We start from the raw sequence: 11355 nt of genomic DNA on the forward strand, positions 1-11355 counted from the left end.
CGCAAAGCACAATGGCGTGTTTTTTCAGATTTGTATCAAATAACCACTGTTATCCTCGGCTCCACAGTGGGTACCAAACTGTTTACCCGAAAAATGGATAGAGTTGAATTTATACGCAGTTCCAAAATATGTGGCGTAACTTAACACAAAATGTAAGGATAAATAGAAATGTAAATATAGATTGCAGAGAATGCGAAATAGATAAGGTTGTTAGGAACAATGAATCTTAGGATTCAACAAATAGAATCAATCTAAGAAATATGAAAGAACGATTCTTTACTGTAGAAGAACATAGCGCTTTTATTACAATGTAAACCTGAGAAAAACTTGTTTTACAGAAATGGTAACCAAGCCCTTTTATAGTGGAGGGATTTGGCTCTAAGCATAATAAAATAAACATTCAGTGGGAGACCCATAATAAGTCAGCTTTTTCACAATTTCTGCCAAGATTCTCTCTAGTGGGATTGCAACGGCTTTTGTCTGCGAGCTCGATCTTGCTTAGAACCCTCGATTTTGGTTTGAGCTTGATTTCGACTCGAGCTCTTGATCTTGGTTCGAGCCCGATCCTGGCTTGAGCCCTCGAATTGATTCGAGGTCAATGTTGGTTGGTCTCTGGATTATTAGCATGATAGATCTACTCTGCATCATGGTTCGATTTCGATTCGAGCTTGATAATGATATCGACCTCGACACGGATCGGCCTCCCCGGGTTCGAGGTTAGTTTGTTCCACCTTCGGGATCTTATTTCGATAGATCATCGTTCGAACTCGATCGGACGTGCTAAGGCCGAAATCTATTTCGACCGTATACACACTTGCAATCTATTTTTTTTTTTAAACCCCTCCCAAATTAGGAGGATCTATAGTGTTTTCACACTTCCCCTCAAGCGTGACTCGAACCCAGGACCTAACGGTCATGGGTGGAAGTGCTCTAAGATATATGTGACTAGCTAACATATTTAAAACTAGAACAAGATTAGATTTCTTTTCAATATTTTGGCCCGCGAGCTAGTCCAACCCAACCATATGAGGTTAACAGGCTGACTTGGGATGGGCTAAAAAGGCTGATCCAATCACACCGAGCTAGTGAGTTTAGTAGGCTGATTATACGGGCCAAATCCATTTTGACAATTCTACTTTGAGTTATCGTTGGTCAAGGTCTATTTCGTAAAATTTTGCTCTATTCCTTGATTCGATCCAAAAATATATTTTTCGTGGAATATTTTTGTATTTCCATATACTCCCTTTTCCCCACCCTACTAGTATAAATGGGTGCTCGTCCAGATCCAATTCTCTCTTTGTGACAACCCAAAGACCACAAAGAGGAAAATAAAGGGCTTCACTTGAGTTTAGAACTCATAACCAACTTGTTACAAGTATCCTTATCTTTTCTATTGATTCTTCTTACATATAATAAACGTCTTACAAAAATTTTGCTTCACATTTTCTTTACTCTGTTTTCTCATTTTCCAAGAGGCTGTAGATTGGAGAGCAACTTTGTCCCATTTTGACAATTGTTGAAAACAAGAGGCAAGTGTACTTTCCTTCTTTAGATTTTCAATTCTTTTTCGCTAATTATTTCGCTTACATTGATATTGTTCAAGAACTCTAAACACGTACACGTTATACTAAAGACTGTAACATAATGTTGAAAATTTTAATGTCAATTGAATTTCTCAAAAATAGAATATCATATTAACATTATGTTTTGGTGTTGAAATGTCCTTTGAATGAATAAAAATAGAAAATGTGTTCCTCTATGAAGAAAATTTAATGATTTTTTTCAATTTTCTGCCTGAAATCGATTCGCGCAGAGAAATATTCAGAAGAGCGTAAATAAGTATGTATTTTCTTTATCTGAAGATTGAATTCTCGCAAGAGTTCAAGAACACTCTAAGGAATTAGGGTTTAAATCTTCATTTCTTTGAGAAAAGTACTTAAATCTGTATGCACTTTCTAGAAAGTAAATAATGATAATTCACATGAATCTGAATCGTAAGTAGTCGAGAAGTCAAATCTTTAGGATTTTCACCTAATAAGCGGCGAATTAGAGCGCCGAGAACTTGTTTTCTGGTTCGTACGGACAAGAAGACCGAGTAAGCTTGATTCAGTTTCTTTATTTTTTGGTGCTTACAATTCGAAATTTTTTATTGCCGCTACACAGTTCTGTAATTCCACGGCCGTTGGTGCGATAGAGCTAGCTTCAAAGGCGGCGTGGACGTTAGATCGGTGGCTTTTGATTTACAAAAACTGGAAACTCTTGAACCAAGAAAATTGAATTTTTTTTTAAAAAGTTCGAAAAACATTCTCTAATGAAAATTAAGTTATTATGACAATTCACCAATCTTGGTTGAAAAATAAATTCTGATTTTTTTTTCAAAACCCAGAAAATTTGGAGAAAAAAAAAAATCACCAGTTTTTGAACAAATGCCACAATTTATTGTGTCTGGTATGATGAAAGTCATATTTTCCTCAAAGATTTTGTTGATTGGTTGGTCAGTGAAAAATATATTAGCCATTTGACCATATCTCGAGTAATAGTGATCCACAAATTTTAACAATGAAAAATAGGATGTTTTGCAAATTGGAGTAATCCTACTTGAGAAAGTAGGACAAGAAAATGCAGGTTAAGAGCACCTTAATAAAGTAGGGAAGGGCCAAAAATCAAATGAAACCAAACCAATTCGGTTATATCTTAAGAGATATACACCTATTTGAGAGATTGAGCTCGATCAAATTTGGAATTTGTTGTTTCCATTTGGTATTCTTTCTTTGTCAGTTAAATATCAAAAGAATATGTATCTAGATTCATACACGTCTATATTTATTGTACTTAAATAGGAAAAATCCTATAGCATATTCTATAGGATATTTTAGGATATTTTGTATTTAACTTTAGACTCTTTGCTTTATCTAATTAGAATAGAAATTGATTGCTACGATATTGTACATAGCCTACGACTCTGATAACACTGTAGCTTTGGAACTACTTTTTGATCTATTATACTTGAGTCCTTGTTTAAGTTTATCTGATAGCTCCATCCCCTATGATTGAAATGGTGTTCTCATGAATTAAGGAGGCAACATGAGAAAAAATGCTATTACACATTCCCTTATTTAGTTACACATTTTGATATCTATATTTGAGAAGTTTGTCTTCCAAATCTTTCAACATATTAGTGTGTTCGTTATGACGGATCATTTTCTATGGAAATATTTTCTTGTTTTTTGAGGTTTGATTGGTGAATAAAAAATATTTTTAAAAAAATTTATATCAAAGATTAATACTAATATTAGCAAATTGGAGAGTGTTTTAAAGAATTTTTTTGTGTTGAATATTAATAATAATATCTGAATTTTGTTAGCGCTGGTATACTGAGTTAGAAATTAAGATAGTTGCAAGAAAAATGACTTTCGTCCGTAAAAGTTTTACCAAAGTGTAAGGTAAATTCTATAGAATACTTACAAGACGAACACTGTTATGGGAGTGAATATTGGGTTGCTAAAATTCAACACATCCACAAGATAAGTGTCGCAGAGATTCGAATGTTACGATGGATGTGTGGTCATACAAGATTAAAAATGGCCGCATTCACCAGAAGGTGCAAGTAGCAGATTTCGATGATAAAATGAGAGTAGGTCACTTGAGATAGTTTGATCGTGTCTTGCGTCGACCTCCAAATGAATTTGTCAATAGGTATGAAACCATGGTGAATAAAGATGTTAAAAGGGGTCGAGGTAGACTTAAATCAAATGAAAAGAAGTTGTTTCGAAATACCTACCATCTCATGGAATCAATGCTGATTTGGCGAGAGATATGGCATAATGAAAGAAAAAAAATTGTTTAATTGATACTACCAATTAGTTGGGAATATATTTTAGTCTTGTTAATACATTTAATTTACATCTTATGCTTTCTAGGAGTCTTTTAGCCTTATAGAGATTCTTATGCCAGTAGGAAATATAGAAAACTTGTGGTACTTTTCGTTTTTATTATTATTTTGTATATTGTTGATATGAGATAAAATTTAAATTGGAAACATGGTCAGTGAGGAATCATATAGTCATCATAATTTGTTCAGGGCTAAGCATGATTCTTGTTTTGTAGTTGTAAAGTAGTAACTTTTGCAAATTTGAGTAATCCTGTCTAAAGAAAGTAGAAATGCCAGAGTAGAACTCAAAAATGCAGGTTAAAGAACACCTTAACATAGTAGGAAAAGGCCAAGAATCAAATGAAACCAAACTTGGCTGTAATTAATTCTTAAGAGATAGACACCTATTTTGAGAAATTGAGCTTGAACTGATTTCGAATTTGCTGTTTTCCTTTGTGCTCTTTCATTGTCCCGTTGATGTTATTTGGTTGGCTGAAGCTACTTAGTTCGACAAATTGCCTTCAACCGTTTAAAACACCAATGTAGCCCGTACACATTGTAAGAAATGGTATGATCTTAGGCTTAAATCTATAAATTGAGAGAAACAACATAAGAGAAAAACATACCTTATGTCATGAAATAAAGTAAAACGTGTATGATATTTAATAGTTGTCTCCCTTTGTGTTCACCAGCTAATGCGGAATACATAACCAATAGTGTCTATACAATCTTCATTTTGCCATCAACATGTTAGGGTTTTGATTTACAACATGTGAACTTATTAATATAGAGTCTCGTTCCACTTTCATTTACTCACTTTTAAAGTCTCTCTTCATGACCTTACCCATCAAGAGTCCTAATGAACAAGGACTATTAATTCTTCCTCTAAATAGTTACTTGACGTTGGTTAACGTAACTTAATTAATTCATATAATATTTTCCATATGAATGTACTTTGTATATAGATGGTTCATTCGTTTAACCTTGACAAGTTTATGACTTTGGTCATGTATACTTGAATGAAACTTAGTAAGATTCTTGACTTTGGTCACTGTACCATTAATTATCTATATACATTGCATGTACACTAATCTTCTAGAAGTCCAAGTATATGTACAGGAGATATGTATAAATACATGCGTACGGTCAGGAAGGCCATATTTTGCTAACAGATGTATTAGAAGATTTTCAAAGTAGTTGCTCTGAGCTTACAGTGTTTGCTTGATATTCGAGGGAGGGGTCTTAAATCTGGTTCCTGATGAGACTTATGCCAATAAAGTCATTGCTCTTTGTGAATTACCATTACTATTAATCTATTATGCAACTTTGTTTTTCTTCAGAGTCCAGTATTACCTCCGAACTTCGCCACTTACCCTCTGTGTAATTTCTCAAATAATTTTGTTACTTCTTTTTGGCATGTATAGAAGGGCTACTTAAGTGGATGCTAAAGGCTTGTACTGGTGTCAAACAAGAAACTTGGATAACCCTTTCACTCAACCAACGCCTCCATTCATGCTTGACTCTGCTTCACTAGCTAGACACAACATCCTATAAAACAACGATCTCTTTTATATCAAAGTTTTGAGTTCAAATACTACTCTCTGTTGCTTGAGGAACGGTGATATACTCAGTAGAAGATAAACTCTACAAACTCATTCATACTTGTTCTTCTACTCATGAAGTATGCAGAATGTAAAAGAAGTACCGAATCCAACAGGTGACAAGAAAACAGAATGGTTAGATTACATCTATGATGATCGCTACAAATTGGTAATCCCAGTAGGACCCAGGTTTCAGGTTGAAATTCCAGATTGGACTGACCCACAGAAGGAAGATAAAGGCAGGCTTAAAGAGAATGAATCTGATACTTCAAAATGGTTGGGAACAATAGTATGGCCAACAGACGACAACCTAGGAAACAAGGAAGTTAACAAGGAGTTGATTGGGGAAGGGAGAAATGAATATTGTCCTTGTGAGTCCCCTGAATCTGTTGAATGTGTTAAAAGTCATGTTAAAGAAGAAAGGATGAAGTTGAAGTCTGAATTGGGGACAGCCTTTGATATCTGGAAATTCGATGAGATGGGAGAAGAAATTTCGAACTTATGGAACCCTGAGGAACAAAAAAAGTTCAGCTCCCTTGTTAAGACGAATCGGATGACTCAAGGTAAAAGCTTCTTGAAACCAGCATTAGCATCTCTTCCTTCCAAGACTAGGCAGAACATTGTCAACTATTATTTCAATGTTCACGTTCCTCAGCGGATCAGCTCGCAGACTAGGTCAGGTTGTAAAATAATTGACACTGATGATGAGGAGGGGGACGAGCAGGCCCCTACTTCCAAGGCTTCTCGGAAAAGGAATCGATCGAAAAAAGGTGCATCCTCTAGTTCTAAATCTGCAAAGAGAAGTTACTTAACTGGTCGACGATGAGATTAGAAGTATCATTACACATTCATTTTTGGTTGACATAAAAATTGAATATACAAAGAGACATGTATTCTACTGTTCCCTTAATCCCTCCTGGGAAAATTCTGGGATGGGGTTCACATTTTACATAGGTTGTAAAGCCATGAAAAGGTCACATTTTTTGGATATTGATGCCAAGTTTTGAGGTCTGATAGGAAAGCACAACAAAACTATACGTAAATACACTGATTGCTACAATTTGTATCATTTGACAGGTACATTGCTTCTTATTTGTTTCCTCTGTAAAAGAATCATATGGCTAACGCAAGATCTTACATCCATCTTCATAGAAATGACTTCCGTCATACCAAATATTCTGAGTGTCTTAATTTAAATTTACAAGAATAAAGTTGAATCGGGGAATTATCATAAAATTACTTTTTTGCTTTTATGTGGTTTGGGTTGAAAGTAATTTAAAGTTGAATTTCACAAACATTTTTTTCTTCTTGAAATCTCTATTCTATAAAAGCACCACGGTTTCTCTTTATTTTTTAAAAAGCTAACCATTTCATCACATTATGCATGGGAACTCCTCTTGTTGATAATGGTCACAACCACAAGACAAGCTCTTTGCGGCGCTTTCATAAATTTCGAGTCGCCATTTCCCAATCCATCTTTCCTATCTTGAATGTTTTGAATAAGAAAAGACTTTGACATGCTAGAAATCGAGTAATCTCAAAGAATAGTGCATACTTTAGAACATCTTCTGGACCACGCTTTCACGCACAAAATAACTAACTAAAAAGCCATCAAATTAGCACATTGATTTGTTCATCATTTAGACTTTGAAGGTCAATAGGTCAATCACTCCTCAACTGTTCATAGTTTGAGCTATGATGATTGCTAATTTCTTATAGCTACCCACCTCATCACATCAAGAACTATGATTTGGTATCTTGCAATTCTAAAAGTAATTCCATTTTAAGCAGCTTTCTGGGGCACTTGAGCAGGCTGTAACTCCCAGTGAAAACCCCTCAACCCTGAAATGGTTGAGTAAAAACTCAACTACTGAGTCCTCCTTTCTTCTAATATTAACTCTGGGATTCCAGTCCATCTCCTCCAATTCTTCTCACCGCACATGTAATGTACTAACGTTACAGCTCTATCACCATGGCATATGAGAGTCAAAATAGGCACTAAAAATTACACGCAATTAGCCTCAAAATGACCTTTCTTCACCATTATACTCCTCTGTTTCAAACACAGAATTAGTAGAAGGAAAATCAGACTTCCTTGAAGTTAAATGCATGCAAGAGTAAGTTTGCCTCTAATAAATTATTATTATAAATGAGTGACTGCTTTAACCAACATTCATCCTTTAGCAGCATTAACAGCAAAAAGACATACAACCTCCACCCAACAGATTTTGAGCCCTAACTGAAACTACTAACTCTGCTACAAATTAACAAGACTAAACTTCAAACAGATAGAGAAGACAAGGGACTGAGAGGTCAGGGAGATGCTCCAAACAACTGTTGACATTGTTTGAATATCTCAAGGCATGTTCATCAAGGCTTGTCAATTCACATCAAGACATAGCAGTGACAGTGTTATTGTATAATTTGAACAAATAAATTTCAGAAAAGAAAGGAGTACTTGCACCTTAGAAGCAGCGGCTGGGGAAGCGAAGGGGATACAAGGACAGGAACAAAGATCACTCGACGAGAAGGACTCATATTTGGTTCTAAGAAATGACAAGCAGTGTCCCTACCCCTCAGGAGCTGAATTTATCATTATGCCAAAAGGGAAGGATAGCAGTGAGCACGTCATCCCAAAAGTTTTTTTTTTTTTAAAAAAAGGAAAAGAAAGAAAATGGACCTAGTGTGTAAGGGGCTGGAGGTTGTTCGGCCATGCAAGTAAAAACGAGAAGAATCTTGATCATTCCAGTTTAGAATCTTGTACCATTAAGAAAAAGAGGAATTTACCAATATGTGTCTTCAGATTTATTGAAATAATCACTTCTAAGATATATATATGAGGGTGGCTTTGCACAAGGTAATCAAAAGCAGTCTTTCTCTAAGATTTCTAAATGTGCAATTCAAGAAAATAAGAGCTGTATTTATCCTCATAAAACACTAAATATTGTCAATCACAAGTAGCTATCACATAGAAACAAAGAAGTAGATGCAACAAGTACTATCTTACACGTCCCTGCTAAAGAATGGGACTTCTACATCAAAGTCAGCAACATCACAAGGCAGGTGCTATCCACTCGGATGAGGTTCTTCTAATTCCATTTTCACACAATGTTGGTACCATTCAGGGTAGATAAATGAAAAGGTGAAGTAAAGGTCAAAATTTGAGCTATTCATTATAAAGAAAGCATTTTGATATTGCCAAGTAACCTGATATGCTGATACAGACAAATACAAATCGTTTTTTACAAAATCAGATACGGGATGAACTACATTAGTATCTTCCTTTTAAATTCAGTGCAAAACATTGCCAGTGGCGTAAAGGGGCTTCGTTAACTTGTTCTCACTGGATTTACATCTCCTAGAACTCCTCAATGGCATCAAATAGAATGGCAACGTACCATTATCAATGTCATTTGAAGAGCATTTGACACTCTTGTTCCTCTCCAGCACAAATGCACCCCTGCCAAAGTTTGTAGACGCAGCACTTTCAGCAACTTTCTTCTTACTGCGGTTTAGTTCAGTCAAATCCAACGAACTCCTAGGCTGATCAAAAGTGCTGCTGCAGGAATTCCTAGCAGGAACGTAAGAGCTGCTGCAGGATTTTCTAGCCCCAATTATGCTGCTGCTGCGCGTAAGCCTCCACTGAGCAGCCTCTTTTACATCATCATAACCCTTGTCCACTTGCTTCTCATTAATATCAGTGACTGAACTGAAGGTTTCTCCTTCTCCTTTTCGGGTTTCTCGCTTGTTATTGACCTTATGCTTGTTACCAAAGAGATTGAACACCTCTCGCCACCGAGTAGACTTCTTAAACCCCTTATTGGTACCACAACTTTCAGCAACAATTCCATTCTTGGAAAATGACTCAAACTTAGCCAAATGCTCATTGTTGATAGAATTCAAGTGCCAATCTTTCAATTCCCTCTCAGTAAAAACCAACTTGACATGAGCAGGAGATGAATTCGCCATACACTTGCCTTCATTAACCTCCAAATCCGTTGTCCTCTTGCCAAAACTCCTAACAGAACTCGACCTATCAAAACTACTTCCTCCCCGTTGTGATGATGAAGAATCCGAATTGGACTGCCCTGATCCACCTGAAGAACTACTCTCATCTTCAACTATAGCCTGCATTTTCCCATCAAGTGATGATCTATGCTTATCAAACCCATTTCCAGTCCCTCCTAAAAGCACATTTTCAACAACTGATAACATTGGTGTCAACCTAGGAATAGTCCTGGCTACCATATATCCATCCCAAGAAGCTCTAGGCTCATCAATTGAAATCCTAGGCCCTTCCAATTGTCCAGCATCGACTGAAAATCGAGGTTCTATATCACAAGATCTCCTTCCAATTGCACATTCCCCAATCTCAGACCCATTATCTTTTAATTTATAACCTATCAGCTTGCCGTTTCTGCTACTATTAAGCTTCTTTTCCCTCTGTTTTTGCCTCCATTTTTGCAATTTCTTGCTAAAGACTGAAGCTTTTTCCCTAAAATTCCCGGCAATGTCTTTAAGATCCCTCGATTTGTTATTTTTGGTGTGAAATTCGAGATCTATGAACTCTTTCATTGTCTTCAGCTCTCCATCTTCAGTATCTTCTTCTATATCAGCTCGAATCCTAATTTCTTCACTGTTTTTATGCTCAACTATTGACTTACAAACATTATCAGACAAATTCGTTAATCCCAGGTTCTTCGATTCAACATTGAAACTAGCATGCGACCCACCCGCCACGTCATCAACTCCGAATAGATTTTCAAGGGTGTTCCGGGACGACCTATCGTCGCAAGATCTCCGACGTGGCTCCGAATAGCTACTAGAACCTTCACACCTGGCAGTAGAAACAGACCTACAACGCCGGAGATCCGGAGAATACAATCCGGGTTCGGGTTCGGGTCCAATATTAGCATCTGGTTTTTCGAGAGAATGCAAGAATGTAGGAATAATAGAAGTTTCCGGGTCAAGACCGGAGAGGCGTTCACGCAAGCATGCGGCGCAGATGCCGGTGACCGGCTCCGACGGGTGGCGGTAACAAGCGGAGAGACGGCGGGTTCGGGTACGGGTCCTGTTTTGGGAAGCGGTGCGAGTCATTGGAATGTGAGTGGGACAGGATACGATGGGCTCATTTATGAATAGGAGGAGGAGTTGGGTTTATTTTTCTTCCGACAAGATGTACAGAAAATTTTCAGAGCACAAAGGATCCAAAGAGAAGTAGGCAAAGAACCCTTCATAAACCCTTTATTGTCATTTTAGAACTTTATTTTAAAAAATTATTTCCAAGTACTAATTAAATAGTGGGGAAGCATAGGACTATGTACTATACAACAATTAATTTGCATTCAGGTAGTAGTTAACGTTTAGTGTGACATTTATATATTTCAAGATGCCATGATTCGGAAAACCTCTAAACCTGTGCAAAGATTAGATTCAGATCGTATTAAAATATAAATTGTTACTATTGGTGTATGGGACTAAAGTCTTGATTCCACGTGGCCAAGAGATAATAAGAGCAACAAAAAGGGAAGAAGGTCAATGTTAATGTATAGGCCGTATAGACTAGCAAGAAGACCCTCATGGTAGAAAGTATATTCGTGGAAGAGATTCTTCTCTTTTTAATTAAAGGTTTTAAGTTTAAATTTGAAAAACTTTAGATGTGAAATATTTAGACAAATATATATTTTAGCCGCTTTAAGAAAATAACTGATAAACTATTATTTTGTTATAGATATGTATATTATATACATATAATATATATAGATTTGGCATAGTACATCGACATCCCTTTAAGGTTGTCCACATTTCTTACTTAGACACTCTATCTTAAGTATGTTCCATTTGAACACTTAAACCAGGTCTTTAGTGTGTCATTTAGGCACA

At 36.3% G+C, this 11355-nt stretch overlaps 2 protein-coding genes across 2 annotated transcripts; one reads left to right on the top strand and one right to left on the bottom strand.

Moving 5' to 3' along the window:
* The first annotated feature begins 1299 nt into the window (after positions 1–1299).
* LOC104087310 (AT-rich interactive domain-containing protein 2-like) lies at positions 1300–6646 on the top strand. The gene is made up of 2 exons (XM_018767764.2): positions 1300–1529; positions 5296–6646. Exon 2 carries the CDS (start codon positions 5555–5557, stop codon positions 6296–6298), a length of 744 nt encoding a protein of 247 aa, XP_018623280.1. The 5' UTR covers positions 1300–1529; positions 5296–5554; the 3' UTR covers positions 6299–6646.
* A 2117-nt stretch (positions 6647–8763) lies between these two features.
* LOC104087311 (protein OCTOPUS-like) lies at positions 8764–10569 on the bottom strand. Its single transcript, XM_009591727.3, has one exon. It carries the CDS (start codon positions 10567–10569, stop codon positions 8764–8766), a length of 1806 nt encoding a protein of 601 aa, XP_009590022.1.
* Positions 10570–11355: the final 786 nt, after the last annotated feature.

Source organism: Nicotiana tomentosiformis, chromosome 6 (genome assembly GCF_000390325.3).
Source record: "Nicotiana tomentosiformis chromosome 6, ASM39032v3, whole genome shotgun sequence".
NCBI lineage: Eukaryota > Viridiplantae > Streptophyta > Magnoliopsida > Solanales > Solanaceae > Nicotiana > Nicotiana tomentosiformis.

What these genes read in the sequence shown, in the direction of transcription:
- LOC104087310 (XM_018767764.2), top strand. Translation starts at nt 5,555, where the DNA reads ATGCAGAATGTAAAAGAAGTACCGAATCCAACAGGTGACAAGAAAACA.
- LOC104087311 (XM_009591727.3), bottom strand. Translation starts at nt 10,569, where the DNA reads ATGACTCGCACCGCTTCCCAAAACAGGACCCGTACCCGAACCCGCCGT.